Below are 18,136 nucleotides of genomic sequence, written 5' to 3'. Positions count from 1 at the left end.
ACTCCTGAACGGGTTACCTTTACTAAACATGTGCACGAATTCATTCAGCCTGACCCTGAGGAGTCTGTCATAGTGAGATGGTAATGGGAGTAAAGGAATGAAGCAAAAGGCTTTAAAGTACAATGGGAAAAGAGGTGAGAAAAACAAATTGAATTCAAGAATGATTATATCAAAACCTATTTGGGTGGCTCTGTTAATAAAAAGCAAACAAAAAAGGATGGGTTGTGTGCTCTGTAATGTAAACACAAAGTCTGAAAGAAATTAAGTCAATCAAGCCAAGGGGTAACCATTGAAAACGCTTTTCATTTAAGGACAGCAAGCCATAAAGACTAATTGTGTGTACCAAAGGCTTACAGAAAAAGACATACATGTTTAGCAAGCAATTTAAATCAGAAACCACACTTACTTTTTAACATAGCAAACTGCAAGAGCGACTGCTGCTGCAAAGAAGATCAAAGCCAACACGAGAAGGGCAGTGGGGAGACCTGAAGATAAACAATGATAATTTACAATAAATGGATGTACTCATACCATGCTTTATTGGGACACATTTACTTTCACTGGCATGACATAGATATATGTATATACTAAATCATGCATCAAAACATTTTCCTATGTTAATTCCAATTGGTATTTTGGAAACTGATACACAAAAAACGTCCGAACAGAACGACACCATATTTAGATGAAAGTTAGATCCTTACTCAGAAAGTATGGTTTGTGATCTGGTGGAACTCCATTCAAATAAAACAAGCATTGGCATAGCCAATAAGTCTCGCTTTTGGGACCTTAAGTGTTTATTTTGAAGTTTTTGCTATGTTTTAGAGTATTGTGGTGGATGTCTTTTATGTTGAAATGTTCTAAATAAAAGTGTTATATGTGGTACTTAGTGGTATTATGCGGAGTGTATTGATGTTACATTGAGTATAGTGTAATTATGTGGTGTGTAAGTATGTGGTATTGAGTGTTGTTATGTGTAGTGTATTTATATTGCATTGAGTGTAGTTATAAATTTGTGGTTTGTTATTACGTGTACTGAGAGATATTATGTGGATTGTATTATTTTTGTATTGAGTTGAGTGTCATTATGTGGCATGTAATTATGTTTTATTGAGTGGTATTATGTGGGGGTGTATGTTGCATATAGTAGAGTGTAATCATGTGGTATGTAATTATATGGCAGTGAGTGGTATTGTTTGGAGTGTATTTTGCAGTATAATTATGTAGCACATAATTATGTGGCACTGAGTTGTATTATGTGCAGTGTTTTGTGTTGTATTGAGGAGAGTGTAATTATGTATAGTGTAATTATGTGGCACTGATTTGTTTTATGTGTAGTGTATTTATGTTGCTCTGACTAGCGTGTAATTATGTTGCATGTAATTATATGTTAGTAATTGGTATTATGTGGTGTGTATGTTGCATTTAGTAGAGTGTAATTATGTGGTTTTGAGTGTTGTAATGTGGAGTGTATTTATATTGGATTGAGTAAAGTGTAATTATGTGGTGTGTTATTATGTGATTGGGATTGATATTATGTGGTTTGCTTTTATGTTGTATTGAGTATAGTGTAATTATGTGGCATGTAATTATGTGGTATTGAGTGGTATTTTGTGAGGTGTAGTTGTATTTAGTAGAGTTGAATTATGTGGTGTAATTATGTGGTTTTGAGTGTTGTTGTGTGGAGTGTATTTATATTGTATTGAGTAGAGTGTAAATATGTGGCGTGTTAATACGTGATATTATGTGGATTGTAATAATGCTGTATTGAGTAAAGTGTAATTATGTGATATTTCATTATGTGGCACTGAGTGGTTTTATGTGGGGTGTGTGCTAGATTTAGTATAGCTAAGTTTTGCCATGTTGAGCTTCGTGAAGCTCTGTCAGGGAAAATAAGGGAGGATATTAAAGTGGGGGAGTTGAAGTAAAATAAATGTGTTACCTCTTTTTTCCTTCCACTACACCAAAACCACAGTACGGAATTACACATGGCACACAAGTTTAACATGAGGCAATTGTGAGTTGGTGTTAATACGTTCAGGACTTTTAGAGAAATTGGTTTTACTCAAAGGTATCAGGTAGACATTTAAAAATTCACAGCTATGTTTGCTAGATTTATTATGCAGATTATGGGCATAGGCTAGTTGTTTTTTTTAATCATGTGTTTTTATTTCCGTATATCTTTGGCACCATTTTACTTACCTGTACAGAGTTTGGCAGACATCTAGCATGATTTGATCTCTGCTGGTGTGTAAAGTTTCCTTAGGCTTTGGTGCTGTTTTGTGGTTCTGGGTGAAATTTGGCAGTCCAATTGTACATTAGGCCCAGCGTTGGGACCTCAAGTTTCATTCAGATCTCTCAAGGGAGAGAAAACTTACAGAGGGAGATCATGTGTCATTTTCTAATACCTCTGGCACCATTTGATGAATCTGCACAAGGCTTTGCATTACCTAAATGGGAGAGACATGCTGCCAAATTACAGGCAAATTCAGCAAATGTCACCTGAAACCCAAAGTGTGAGCCCTGGGTTTATTTTGCACGGCTGAATGCAGTGCACTGCTGGTCTAGTGGTATAAGGGCTGAGTCCTGGGTCTGGCCGTATGCCAGGCACCAAGCTCACATTCCATTGCAAATGCCCAATGCTTATATGCAGTGTGCCCAGTGCTGTGAGGCTGGGTCAAGGCCTGGTCTGCGTGCTCAGAGTTTACTATGCATAGACAAAATCCCTACATAGCTTGTCTAGTAGCAAATGTACGGGTGTAGGACCTAGCTGCAGGCAAGACTTTGTGCTTAGGATCCACAGCTTATGACCAAATGAAATGCCCAGTAAACCAGATGGCTTGAGAGCTGGAGCATGTCTTGCAACCAGAGGACGCTGAGTACAGCTGAAGGCAGTGTTCAATGGGAATGTTGGAGCAGATCTAGGTGCACTGAATGTCACTGTTCTAGATAGAGAATACATTCTGCTTCTAGTAAAGTTACCAGGAGCATATTTTTCAACTAAAGTAATCACAGATTGAATCACATAGAAAACATCTAATAAAATATGTTAGGTTCCGAAAATAGGACTTTGTGTTTTTTCAGTGAAAATATATATACTCAACGTTTCCAATATAATTATTGGCAGACAATAAATGCAGAGTTGGGGTAAAAAGGTTAGATTGGGGAAAAGGGTAGCTGCAACGCAGGATGAAAGTGGGGCTCGACTCTATCATGTGCAAGGTTAAAGATTAGATGTGAGGGGCTCAAAGGGGTTTCAGTGGAGCGTTTCCCTTGCGGGTGCGAGCTTTCAAACCATCTGTTTGCAACATAATTGTACACAGATGGTTTGAAAACTCGCTCCCACAATGGAATCGCCAAACGTGCACGCGTTGCCATTCAAAGCAATACAATGCGTTGCACGTTTTTGCCTGAAAAACTGAATCGATTTTTAAAGGTCTCCTCCTATGCAACGCATGCGCGCTGCGTAGGAGAGACCTAAAAAACAGAGAATTCTGATTGTCTGAGGGGAATTTTTTCCCGTCGCCCCTTCAGTCTCACAGGACCAGTACTAGTCCCTGAGGTCTAAGTAATCTGATTGGCTGACTGCAACATTAGGAGAAATGTTGCAGCTGCCATTGCATTCTCAGTCTTCACGTTTATCAAACAAAAAAATTGAGACAAGGAGGTAGGATAGGTGTATCTTGACCCCATGACCCTTGTGATGGAGGTCCGTGGTACTCTTGAGGGACCCTATACAGTCCCTGTGTAGTATATCAACTGTACCAACCTCCCACATGGGATCAACTCCCCTCACTTCACAGATTTTACCTATTCCTAGTGTGGGTTTTGCAAAAGGGCCTTGTCTGTGGCCAGGGCCTGTAGCCAATCTCCAAGGGCAACAAACCCTCTGCCATGCATGAACTTAATACCCTGAAGGCAGTCATCCAGTCCAGACCCACGTGTATAGTGGGGGGTTGGCACAGGGCCAAGCCCTGTGCCCAATGCATTGATGGGCAACCAACCGCAGTTTGTATGGGGGTGGCTGCAGGACCTGGTTTGTGGCAAAGCCATGTGCTCAACCCCCCATAAGCAGCCATCACCCCCGCATTGCCGTCAGCTGTGCGCAGCATGAAGTTGGCTGCTGAACTTCCAAGCTTGGGTTGGCCGCAGGATCTGCCACCCTCGGGCATCCACCCACCCACTATGCTTGGCCTTCAGATCGCCATGCAGGTGGCCAACCCCCAGTAGATCTCCATCTCACATTTTTTTTTACTCTTATTTTTTGCTGTACCACGAAACCCGTGCGGGAACGCAGTTAAGGATTCACCCCCTTGGTAATTAGGATTTGCTTACCAACGCTTGCTCCATCCATCTGCACCACAGGGATACTGCTTGTACAGTGTGCGCATCCCCATGGTACCTCACAGGAGGGCCACTCTACGTTCCATGGAAGGACTGTGGCACCTGTGGCATGAAAGATTTTATTGTCCCTGGTCCCCACCCCCCAGAAGTGCCTTAAGGTCAGAGTATCCCTTCCCTGCCCCCTTTATATATATTTTTATCAACTTCAGAAAAGTGGGGCTGAGTCCACTTGTCCTTTAATGGCAGCCACAACATTTCAGGTTACGGCTAGCCAATCAGATCACTTTGTCGCTTAAGACCGAGATGAGCGTTGGGAAAAAGAGCGCCCTTGGTCAATCAGATCATTTCCTTTTTTAATTCATGGTACCGCTAGAGTCCTGTGGGACTCTCGCAGGACCAGCTGTCCAGAAATACCTATTTTTTTTAACCCTTTGAATCTCACCCTAAGCACCACTTTAAAAACAAATTTCTCAAAAATGGCTAAATGAATTTACACTAAATCACAAAAGCACACTTTTTGAATAAAGTTCTGACTTTCTGCCAAAATTTGGTGTAAATCAGTTCAGCTGTTTTTTTTCTGTATCGCTTCTAGAAATTTCCTAGGGGAATGAACTTTAGCGAAATATGTTTTGGGACCCCCTTTTTGTCACCCCCTGCTTGATGGAGCTCTCTACCGTTGTGGGAAAGATTCATGAAGATTTGTCAAATGGTCCCAAAGTTATTAGCAAACAAAAAAACGTTCTTATGTTTTTTGGTACTGTAACTTTGATTTACCTGCTTATTTGGTGCCATTTGACGAATCTCTGCAAAATGTTCCCAAAAAAAGTGCCCTAGTGCTTGTAGTTGTGCATGGAAGGTTTCGGGACAATCTGTCAAGCGGGGCTGTAAAAAAGGGGAGTCAAAAGATGTTTCCTATGTCAATTTTCCTAGGGGCTTTGAACACGACTACAGCCCGAACTGCTGGACGCAATTATACCACATTTGGCAGAAAGGTAGCTTTTTGTTCACAGATTACACTTTCAGTTATTTGTGTTGATCCTTTCAGTAGTTTGCGAGAAGTTAAAGGAAATTAACGTTTATATATCTACAACCACAAAGCCTTTGAAAATATTAACAAGCTCATTCAGAGATCTGCAGAGCTCTGATTGGATGTCAACGCTTAAACTTGGGAGTGTTGGCAGCAATCTTGAGACTCGCCTTCAAAATGCAAAAAAATCGGGGGCAGGGTACAAATACCCTAATCCTGCAGCCTTGGTCCTGGGGTCCCAGAGGGACCCTGGCAGGGAAAGAAAGCAATTTGTTTTTAATTCATCGTGAAATTCATGAATATTCTCAAATATCGTTATGAATTAAAAAAAAACAAGCGCAGTCTCCAGCTCTTGTTTTTCAAGAAGCCCTGCGGTGGCCCAAGTCCGGGGGCATGCTGATACGTATAAAATAATGAAGGGGGTTATCGTGGCCCTCCTCCACAGGTATATTTATGCATACACCACCTCCCCTGAGGCTACATTCAGATATATGGGTTCTGCGTAGACCCCACCGGACCCCAGGGACAGACCCCCGCTAGGGCTATTTAAAGTTTCAAAGGCCACCACCTCACTGGGGCTAAATTAAAGAATATAGAGTGGTCCACAAGGACACCCAGTCCTGGGGAACACCACCTTTCCGGTGCAAATGCAAAAATAAAACATGGAGGGTGACCATCACCTCCCCCGGCCAGCCCATGCACAAAAAAGGAGGGGGGCCATGTGACCCCCCTCTTGGAACCAATCATGGCCCTGGAGATCAAACCCGTCAGGGCGGGCTTCAACTTTGTCCTGGGTGCTGTTTGCTTTTGCTTGGTGGAAGAGATCAGCTATTGCCAAGCAAAAGCAAATGCTCTGCCTCCAGCAAGCAGGAGCTGTCAAACCACTCCTGCTTGCTGAAAGCTGAGTTTTCATCTCTTTCCCTGCTTGCAGACATGTGGGAAGGGAAAGATATGAAACTATAGCTCTTGCATGTAGGGAGCTGCATTTCGAGCAGCTCTCTGGGTGCATGAGCAATGCCTGCTCCCATTGCATACTGGGTGCCCTGGGTGGGACCCAGGGAGAAATGGCCAGGCCCAGCTTTTGGGGCTCCGGGGTCAAAATCAGCATGGGGAGCGTGGCTGTGTGACCCCCTTCCCCCATTGATTATGACCCGGACCCTGGGGATGGGGAACACAGGAGGTGAAATCAGCCTAGGGATGGGGTTGCATGCCCCACTTCCCATTAAATTGCAGGCAGGCCCCAGGGGATCCGGTCCATGGGCCCAAAATAGGCCCAGGAGGAGGGACGTCCAGACCCCTTGCCACATTAAGTCATGGCCAGGCCTCAGGGGAAGAGGTCCCTGGGCTGTCCTGGCCAAGATGCTCATTTCACAGAAATTAAGACTCAGTAGGAGGCACTACAAATATAAACATAGTAGCTCCACTTCTGTTAAGGACAGATAATCCTAACTCCTGGGCTTGGCAAAGGCAAAGCAAGCATTTTTTCTCTGCAATTCCAAGTTGTAGTAGGTGGGCTGAATTACTACAACTAGGCTAAATGTCCTACCTATGTGAGCACACCACAGTCATACTCCTCATCAAAATTACTATTAATTTAATTTACCTCCAAATATGACTTGCTCAGATTTAAAGGTTCCTTTGATTGGAGTTGCTGTTGTTTCTTCCATAACTTCTACTGTAGTCAGTGATTCCAAAAATGAGGATGGGGTTGTTGGTTTGGTGACTTCTGTCTTCACATTAGCTAGTATTCTAGTGATAGAAGGAATACTAGTATGAGTCTCTTTTTTATCTTGTATAGATGGTTTAGGACCTGCAGACGTTTTCCAAATTGATTTTGAGGTAGCTGCCTCTGTTGCTGAGTCAAACACTGATGATAATCCAGTTGTTCCCTGCAAGGTAGTTGTAATAACATCTGGTATGCAGGAGTTAATCCATATGTCTGAAACAGAAAAATGAATCATTATCAAATGGGCTATAAAGTCAAATTCATTGATGTTTTCCAAAATGCTTCTTCTATATTACTCAACTATAATGCTTCAATCTTGGGAAAAAGTATCTCTCAGCCACTATCAAACACTATGGGCCAGATGTAGGTAAATCCGATTTACCGACTTTTAAATACCGAGTCATACCGATTCGGTATTTAAAAGTCAGTAAATTGGAAGGAGGCAGATGTAGGTAAAAAATTACCGAATCTGTGAGAGTCGGCATTTACCGATTCTGTAAATACCGAATCTGTATTTCCCATTGATTCCTATGGGCCTTGAAGCCCATAGGAATCAATGTGAAATACAGATTCGGTATTTACAGAATAGGTAAATACCGAATCCTGCAAGGGTGCAGGGGGTGTCACTTTGACACCCTCTAGCACCCCAATTCTGGACTTGTGTGCAATGTGACACACAGACATGCCCTTAGGCATGTCTGTGTGCCACATTGCACAGGTGTGCATGCACAGATGTGCATGCACACCTGAATTCGGTATTTTACCACCCAATAGGATTGGGTGGTAAAATACCGACTTTTAAGGGCCTGTGGCACTCTTAGGAGTGCCACCTACATGTGGTTTTTCCGAATCGGTAAATATACCGATTCAGTATTTTACCGATTCTGTTAATTTACCGATTCTGTAACTTTACAGAATCGGTAAAATATAGGCCCCCTACATCTGGAAACCCTAATACCGTTCGGTAACGGCCGAATTCGTCCGTTACCGACCGGTATTAGGGCTCCTACATCTGGCCCTATATATGTTATGCTTAAGTAATCCACCCGGCAGGCTGAAGGGGTGTAGTTACCAACATATGTTTCTGTTGCTTTTGTGCGTTTGCTGTTTCAATTTTCCCACAACAACCTGATGAGGGAGACACTTCAGGGTGAGGTGAATAATTACTACCAGGAAATGTGTAGAGATGGGTACAAAGAAGCAACTCATTCTTAAGTTAAAGAATACAGACGTCAAGGTCCACACTGAATTAATCTGAATTTATTTAAACTGTTATGTTTTTAGCTACTAACTGAATAGAAGTTGAAAATAAATGTTAATTGGAAACTAGATAAGATAAGATTAAACATTCCACTAAAAGTCCATGGGAGCAACTGTTAACATAGGTTTTTATGGAACACAATGGAAGTCTACAGAAAACCAGAAACATTGTGAAAGAAATAACTAAGAGATAATTAAAATATGGTGGCCAGGTTGTAAATTGGCTAGCCTGTGGACTAACCACACTTCTGTTTTGGACCTAAATTTTTTAAATATTCTTTTCAATTGTACCTCTCCCAGATGTGCTATGGTACTCATTCGCCTTTCAGTTTAAAAACATACGGTCTTTGCTCACCAGTACTGTTGAAACCAACTGAGGGAAGATCTTGAGCGTGATGGCCAGTCTTGAGGGGGGGGGGGGGGAGTTGGATTTCTCTATAAGTTTGGGGCACCAAGGTTCTTCAAGAAGGTTCGTTTAAAGGTCCTAACAACAGCACTCAATGTGTGGTATAGAGTTAGAGTGAGATGGGGGATCAGCTACTATTCTGTCTTTGCTCCTATTTTGGACTTTCCCGGGCTACCCCTATGCCTGGATGACAGTCTTGCAACCCCTATCAAGAATGCAGGAATTATGATCTGGTCGGACCTTATATCATCTGATGGGGTTCTCCCCTGGGAGGTCTTAAGATTTAAAATAGGCAGCTCTTTTTCTAAATTTCAATACTTGCAAAAGTGCTCCTGGTTCTCAGCTTAGAAGGAGAACATAGGTGGCAATTGGGAATTTGAGCACCGACTTCAAAATGTAAAGCTTAAAAAAAAGGAGGTCGGACATTGGTAGAGGAGCCTGCTGGTTGCTGATTTTGTAGATCTCCCTCCACCTCACAACGTGTGGAAGTCATCCATTTTGGGTGATATAGCTGTCAACCTGTATGCCTTATGCCTCCAACCTCTATATAAGCACGTTAAGCCAGCTCCCCTTAAAAATAACAATTTTTATGTCATCAATAGAATGTACCATACCCCAAGAAAATTGCAAGATTTGCACCTCACTCCTCCCCGAAGTGTCCAAGATGCGAGTTTTCTGAGGCGGATGACACACACATATTTTTTGAATGTGTCTCCTTAAGAGGATTCTGGAATAACGTGGAGCAGGCCCTTGAAGGTATTTTTAAAAGGAAGCTTAAATTGAACTTAGCATTAATCATTTTTGGGTTGGACAATGATCTTACAAACACGTTTTCCAGTGCACAAGTGGGTTTATTTTTTTGTTTGATTGTAATCGCCCGGAGGGAGATCTGCAAACTGTGGAAAGATTTAGGGCCCCTGTTGTATGAGAAATGGCTGGGTGCTGCATTTGGTATGGCGCGACTAGACCAGGGACATTCAAACGAAAACAACCAAAACATCGGGTCACCACTACTATCTTTGGTTATCGAAATGAGGTTGGTCTAATGTTTTCTTGGTCCACTGATTACACCAAGCCTCGTACAAAGAAGATGGCCCGGTAGGCCTAATGCCAATGCAGTAACAGAAGCCCGGGGAGCTCAGGTCGGAAAGAGCTTTTTGTTTGTTTTGCAGACGCTAATGGTGAGATGAGGACAAACAAAAAAAAACGAGTAGCATAATATCTGATATTATAAAGCAAAATGTCAAGGTAAATTAACTACTGGTAGTACACAGTATCAATTTAACAGATCAATCAACCCAGCGTAATTTGTACCTTTTTTTAATGTGTTTATTTATTTTTCAAGTATAGAGCAAATTCACAGAGAATATACAACAACAATACTGCACAGTAATGGAGGGCAGCCAGGTGCAGTGTTGTAGCTCAATACACATGATGCATTAAATAACACATCAAAACAACAATCTAATCATGTGTGTGCATGGTTTACTCTGCTCTGGCTGCTTTCCTCCACTTGTAACTTCTAGATCTTCCTTAGCCACATGCTCTTACTTTTTACTTTTTTACTCAATGCGGTTTGTTAAAATTCCTATTTTGAAGGACTTATGATTATATCCCAATACAGTTGCAGACCTTGAAGAGTGCACAGTAGTTCATTTTGTTTGTTAAAGGTCTGTAAAGAGAGTGCAAAAAGAATATAAATCATATTGTGGAATGAGGACTGACAAAGAAAAAAAACATCATCTAAAAGTGTAACCAGTCATCTTGCCTTCTGAGCTACATTTTCAACCTCCATATGTATCCCAAACAGCTGTTTGCCAGTCTTATCAATCTCCAGACCAACAACAGCAATGAATTGCATTCTCCATCAAACCCTCAATATGCCCCCCGATTTAGGATTAGGCAGACTAAGAGTTTGTTGACAATTTAGCCTATTCCAACTTCATCGCCTACATGCTCCCCATTATTTTGCTGTCTGTCACTTCCAGGCAAAACCTGGCATTGAGGGGCAGTCAAAATATAAAAATTACCCCTAACCCATGGGAAGAAAATCCCATGTTGTGGGGGTGAATAGTTTTACATTTGTCAAAGCAAACTCCCGATTCAGGAGTTTATTTCTGAAAAATGTCAAACTTTGGAAAACTTCGATGGCTAGCTATTATGTGTGGCAGAACCATCCATCAAACTTTTCCACATGTACAGAAACTGCTATGACGGCGATTCCTGCCAATATATAGACATGTTCATGGGCCGGCAGATATCTCACAATTTAGCGTAAAGTCATCCGCCACGGGGTCTGCCTTTACTTTGTCTACCAAAACTTAAATGAGGCCCCAACAGATGAAGTCAAGTGAGGACGACAATCAGACTACAGAAAACCCGAAGGAAGATAGTGATATTGTCAAAATGGGATTGGGACCCACTTCCAAATGCTATAGCAGGCAAAACCAGGAGAATAGGCGAATAGGCTCAGAGACTCTCTGGAACCCACTGAATGATTGAAATTGGAAGAAATACTTAACTGAAGGATAGCACATTTGTCCATAGTACCTGAGGATGGTGAACCTTGACAACATCACATTCCCCTGTGGAGCAAAGATATCTAGAGAAATAGAGAATAGCATCCAAATCTCCTTCAAATTTCTTGAAGAAACTCCATAAACACACAACACTTACATGAAGGGAGAAAGACTTGACTCCCTGACATGCATATAATTGGAAGGGATGATAGGATGTCTTTCACACAGAATAGCATAATACAGTCATTCATCGCCTTAATCATACACACAAAATCCTGTTGTCTCTTTAGGTGGGCTATAATACAAAAAAGCTATGTCTTCCAACTCTCACTAGTGTCTGCATAACTACAGAGACATCATATAGTTCTTTGAAGTTAGTTGACTCAGATCTTTCGGGGACCAACATCTACTGTTTGTTGTGACCTCTTAGTCTTCGTACCGATGGGTGTAGGTAGTGTCGAGAAGATTGTCCTTATGGGGTGTGAGGTCGACCTGCCCGGGATGAACCCCGACTGGTCACTGTCTGAACCACTGCCAGCCGATGAACCTGAGAAAGTATTGTACCTGGTGGTTATAGGAGGTACAATACTTTCTCAGGTTCATCGGCTGGTTCAGACAGTGACTCTGAGCGGCCCAGCACGAGCACTGGCTCAGCCACCAACCCCCCGCAGAACCAGAGTTACCAAGAACAACAGCCTTTTTTAGAGGAAGATCAATGGTGGGGTTCATCTACGAGAGGCCGCCCCTGGGGGAGGCCCAGGGGCTCAAGATCTCGTTCATGGAACAGGGGAGTGGGACGAGGGAAAAAACAAAGCCACTTCCAACAGAACTCCCACGGGGAAATCAATACGAGAAGGCAACAATACAAATGGTGAGAAATGAACCAGATAACCCTATAATCAACATATCTGACTATCAACTATCTCCCATTGAACAACAGGTCTTATCAAAAGGACTGTCTTTTGTGCCCACCAATATGCCCAACGATTTCAACCTTAGAGTTGAACTACAACAATTTTTTAGGAAGATTCGCCTTAGGCATTATTTTCAAAAAATCCCACTTAACCCTACATTTTCAGGTAGTGGACTACGACCGCCTTCAAAGTTTAATCCCCCTACACACTTGATCGATAATAAGATATTAGCTTATGAACAAGTGGTGCTAAGGGATGTTAATCAGATTCTAACCACAAGGCATTACGTCCCATATAATATAAGTCGGGATGAAAAGAATGCATTAAAATCCTTAAAAGATAACAGCAACATCGTCATAAAGCCCGCCGATAAAGGCGGGGCGATTGTTGTACAGAACCTGGAGAGTTATAAATCAGAAATCTACACACAATTGGGAAAACCAGGCAACTATGTGCGCTTGAGGAAGGATCCAACCAAAACAATTAGTGACTCTATACAAAAATTGACCAAAGGAGCATTGGAGCAGGGGATCATCAACAAACATGAATATGAGTTTCTAAATAATAAGAACCCCAGGACACCGACCATATACACGCTCCCCAAGGTGCATAAAAGGTTAGAAGACCCCCCGGGAAGACCTATAATATCAGGGTGTGGGTCCCTTTTGGAGCCGTTGTGCAAGTATATCGATGTGTTTCTAAAACCCATAGCAACGGCAACCCCTACATACATACGGGATACTACACATACAATTCAACTAGTGGAAGGCTTTAATTATGACCACAATATGTGCATATTGGCTGCGATGGATATCGCATCGCTATACACAAACATCCCTCAAGACGGGGCACTATTGTGTGTGGAGCGTGCCCTTAATATGAGAACTGCTCCCCACAGAGTACCGACGGACTTCATTGTCCTACTTTTGGAAATCGCAATGACTAAAAACTTTTTTGTTTTCCAAAATGAATATTACATGCAAACTAGCGGAGTAGCCATGGGGGCTAGCTTTGCTCCGAATCTTGCCATCATCTATATGAGCGAGTATGAAAGTAGATTCGTTCTCAATCAATATAACCCTTTCCTCAATAATATTTTATTGTGGGTAAGGTATATTGATGACGTTCTTTTGATTTGGAATGGCGGTGATCCTGAACTTAGGGACTTCCATAATTGGATTAACACCTGCTCCAATAACATCCAATTTACTTTGGAATCCAACTCATGGTCGATTAATTTTTTAGATCTAAAAATCAAAACAGAAGATGGTAAGTTATATACCACCTTGTTCAGAAAAAGCAGTGAACGAAACACCCTCCTAAGGTATACAAGTCATCATCCACGCAACCTTAGGGACAATCTCCCCTTTGGGCAGTTCCTAAGGTTGCGTCGGAATTGTTATAAAAAGGACGATTACCTGGAGGAGTCTGCTACCCTGCTGTTGAGATTGAGTGAGCGTGGTTATCCTATCAGGCTCCTCAAAAAAGCTAGAAAGCAAGCTTGGCATAACCATCGAGAACATTTACTTACCACCACTGAAAAACCCAAGGAAGACAAGCTGGTTTGTGTTACGACATTTAACACCAAAAGTAACATCATCAAAAAATGTATAAATCGACATTGGCATTTAATTAGTGATGAATTGGGTGGGATGCCGCCACCCCTACATGCATTCCGTAAGGGTAGGAATATTCGCGACCACCTAGTGAAAGCACTATTACCACAAAAACCATCGTTGAGCCAACCGACCATCTGGGGAGCAACACCTGTTGTAGGCCACAGAAAGTGTGGAAGTTGCAAGGCTTGCCCCCTCACACTGGAATGCAACACTTTTGACCATAATGAACGAACATACAAGCTCACCCAACATACAAACTGTAACACCTCTTGGGTAGTTTATGCGATTGCATGTCCATGCGGCTTTCTATACGTGGGTCAGACCACACAGAAAGTCAAATGCCGGATCCTGCAACACATGAGCCGGGTAAGGTGCAAAGTTCAGGGTGCACCATTGGCCGATCACTTCAGAAGATTTGAACACCCCGAGAATAGCTTACGGTGGTGGGTCATCGAAAAAATAACAGCCAATCCCAGAGGAGGTGACCTACATAACATCTTAAATAGAAGAGAGTGTAAATGGATACACACTCTCAACACTGTCAACAAGGGGTTGAACGAGCTTGAAGAAATGGACAAACAGGTGGCACTATTGGGAATATGAGCACATCCAAGTGGGTGGGAATATGTTCTGTTATACCTTGAACTGTCTAACATATACAGACTGTACTATGAATGTATTATGTTGTCAATACTGTCTATGTATAAAAACACATTACCTATGTGGTCCATGATAGAACTTTGTAACGTTTGGATGTTTGAATTGCGAAATCAGGATAAGGTAACGATGTCATCAGCTACTAATAACCGATAAATTGTTGTAACACCTGGATACCTGAGAGCTTAGGACAAAGCAACCGGGGGTACAACTGTGTCATCAGCCTCAAATATTATTTGACAGCTTACCAGGGTGTTTTAATGTCGTTCAGTGATTACCCATGTCTGTTGATGTATCTGTATCACTCGTTTGTTAACTGGTAATAAACCCTATAGTTTGAATATAGCGAGGTTGGAGTTATAGGAGAAATTCTATGGTGCATCATGGTATTCTATGTAACCTTGCTAAAAAGTATGTGATCGCTATTTTTAGCTCATTCGACTCCGAACTGACAGTTCTCACGGTTATATAAATAATTGATTAATAGTGATGGTGCAATTCCCGCGCCAGCTCGGGTGCACCGATGACACTCCCTTAGTCCTTTATTTATTTCTACACAGTGATATTCTTGCAGACAATCGTCAGTTCTCTAACTAAATATAAACGTTTATTTGTAAACAACTATTTTTGAGGGCTTTTCTATTCACCTTCTGTGAAAATTAACAATTAAATAAGGGTAGTGATCCGTTTTTCCTCGCGCTCGAACATAGCGTCTTAACAATTCCTAATATCGGCGTTTCTTAATTAATTAATTTTTTAAGTTTGTATTCAGAACGGTGTTGAAAATTCGCCCCCTTTTTCCCTTGGTAACTAAAATAATGCAATCGCAATCAGTCGGCTTTCTATGCGGACTACGCTCGGAAGTCTGGGGATTTATTTATGCGGAAGCACCGTGGTGTCCAGTGACGGCGTCCGCATTGAATGGGAAGCTCGGATTCAGACGGTTCCTGCTAATAATTGAACGGGTAGGTGGAAACCGCTCGGCATCGATTGTACTACGCAATTGCTCGTTTCCCAGGCAACACCCGAATTTAGTTCTGCATGTGTGTGTTTTCTTAAAACAGCATCTACAACACGAGCAGCATTTTCACCCTAATTGGCCAGGACATCCGATGGCACTGTGAGGCTCGGCCGTTTGGGATGACCACGTAAATAAACAACGGGTATGTGTGAACCTTTTAATATGCATGGACTTTTCACACATTATCACGCCAGTACCCCGACTGACACTTTAAACTTACTTGAATTCTGTCCTCCCTACACAGCTCCTCCCAAATTGAATGAGAGCATTTTTTTGCCCATGGCTTACCTGAAAATTGTACATATTTGATTCAGGTAAGCTCTAAAAGTTTTTTAGCTTCCTACTTAATGCACTTTTAATGAATGCTTATGTGGGTCGAATGGCACATAATGAATAAGGTTTCATTCTCATTCTTATAGCGGTCATTGAAGTTTGAAGTGAAAGTGCGCAAAATTACCGACTGGGGTACATTGATTGATTCTTCTACAAATAAGGTAATCTACACCTCCGGGCATATAATATCACTAGGTGCCCACCAGTGATCTAGTTCATGGTATACTGATGTTATTCAATTAATTTTAGGTTCCTCACCCCATGTCATGCTTGAAGTAATGTCCTTTTGACATGGACAAGGATCATGAACTCAAGGTAATATGATGACTTGGCCATAACAATCATGGACGAATCGCTTATTACTTGATCCAGATACATTCGGGTTCTCAATTTGTCTCTACAGGTTTCCTGTTGAGTTGTGGTAAAATTGGATCTCTCCACATCACTTGCTCTATTATCAAGGGTAAGAGAAATTGTCATACCCTATTGATAGGATAGGCTATCACCTTCACCACGGATAGTAATTCCCACACTTCCTCTTTCTTTTAGGGTCATTCATCTGCCCTGGTTGCCTCATTTTATCTCTAGTCCTGATGAAGACTCGCAATTCCCAGGTCCAACTCGCCGCTTGGGAATAAGTCGAGTCGAAACGTCGACATCTCCAATATATATACACCTTGGACCAATTATTTGTTAACACTGTACACAGTGCAAAATTGATGATATGTAGGCTTATGTACGACAATGTTGTTGATTAGAATGCAAAAAACTATGTTGTTGGCCAGGTGCTCAATACTATGATAAATGTTCTGTTTAGTATTGACTGTAAAATAATGCGAACTTCTTCTTAATCACCATTTCTTTACTTATCTCTCCTTTCACTTATTTCATTTTCTGGATCATATCCTTCCTTTGCACGCTCCTGTTTTGGGGCAACCTTTTGTGTGGTTTTTATCGATATAAAAAGTATTGCAAAATATGAATATATAAAAAATTAAATAGGAATATATTAGAATATAAATAGGAATATATTTTCTCTAACCGTGGTGTAAGGTTTCCTTTATAGACAATACAGTCTTTACAATTAGATCATTGTTGCTTTTGTACTCAAATATTGATTCACTCTTGATTTGTTCAAAAAACTGTAATTTATAGGTTCAGGACCATTGTTTGTTTATTATTATATTCACCCAGGTCCATACCTTATGGGCTACCCCATTTTCATAATGGCTAGATCTCATCTTCAGCATGATTGTCCTGAAGTCTTCTCCTTGAACTTCAACGTGGGAGCTACATGGGTTCTCCGCCTGTTGCTCCTGCTCGGAATCCACGTGTCTAGTGGATCGCTTATTGTCAAAATTTAGTTTTGGCTGTTTGGCATCCTGTTTGCCCATGGCTGCAGGGCACTCGATGAGTAGAGGGTGAACTCATGGCGCACAGCGGATCCTTGCCAGTGCCTTACGTCGTTAAAGTGTCAGCCCCACCTGCAACGTCTCCTCCAGCAACCACACCAGTTAGACCAGCAATGCGCACCACAGATAATGCCAGGGTGCCAGGAGAATGTCACCACATCTGCCAGATTTACCCATGTGTAAAGGTGCAGGAGCCAGATCTCTTGTGGGTATTTGCAGCCGAAGAAGAGAGCAATGGGCCGGACCAACGACCACGCAGCACTCTCTCCAACAAGTGGGCCCGCAACTGCGTTCCTCCAGCGTGGGAGTCAGCTGCCTCAATCCAGGCTGAAGCAAGGTCTCCACTGGGAGGGAGGGGCGAGTGAGCAGACCACCAGACAAGTATATGTGTGTGAAAAAGGCCGCTTTTATTGAAACAGGTGCACATTAACAAATTAAAAACCTCGGCCAATGCCTTACAAAACTAAACCTCACTAATTAATAACTTCCTTAATTTCCCCCAGCCCGCCCCCACCCCTAACAAGTCATTGACCCCGCCCCCACCCGAACATTACATCATTACAAATCCAACAATGCAAAAACCCCACATAAACATTTCAACTTTACAAACCCTCAAAGCATAAAACAAACTCCACTGTTTGCCCACAAACCCCTCTTGGTCCCCCAACCGATGCAACCATCCCAAACAGTTGTCATTCCCAATTCCCCCTGCCGAATGTGCCAACCAAGTAAAAACCAACCACAAACTTACCAAGCCTGACAAAAAACAACAAAACCCCGCACCGCACCTGTTCCAAGCGACAAAGATAACATAAAACGGAACCCATGTCCACCTGTTCCAACAGTAAAACGCCCCAAATTGAAAAAAGGGAGACACCTAAGAGGATAAAAAAGGGGG

At 42.1% G+C, this 18,136-nt stretch overlaps 1 protein-coding gene across 1 annotated transcript in view; it reads right to left on the bottom strand.

The window, feature by feature from the left end:
* Positions 1–18,136, bottom strand: part of LYVE1 (lymphatic vessel endothelial hyaluronan receptor 1) — a 166,945-nt gene that overhangs the window by 25,685 nt on the left and 123,124 nt on the right. Inside the window, exons 4-5 of the mRNA XM_086950733.1 lie at positions 6,975–7,310; positions 407–485 (exon numbers count right to left, since the gene is read on the bottom strand). Of these exons, the coding sequence (XP_086806859.1) occupies positions 407–485; positions 6,975–7,310 (415 nt within the window). The remainder of the gene's footprint in view (positions 1–406; positions 486–6,974; positions 7,311–18,136) is intronic.

Source organism: Lissotriton vulgaris, unplaced genomic scaffold, assembly GCF_964263255.1.
Source record: "Lissotriton vulgaris unplaced genomic scaffold, aLisVul1.2 SCAFFOLD_998, whole genome shotgun sequence".
NCBI classification, from domain to species: Eukaryota; Metazoa; Chordata; class Amphibia; order Caudata; family Salamandridae; genus Lissotriton; species Lissotriton vulgaris.
This window is presented reverse-complemented; position numbering and strand designations above follow the sequence as displayed.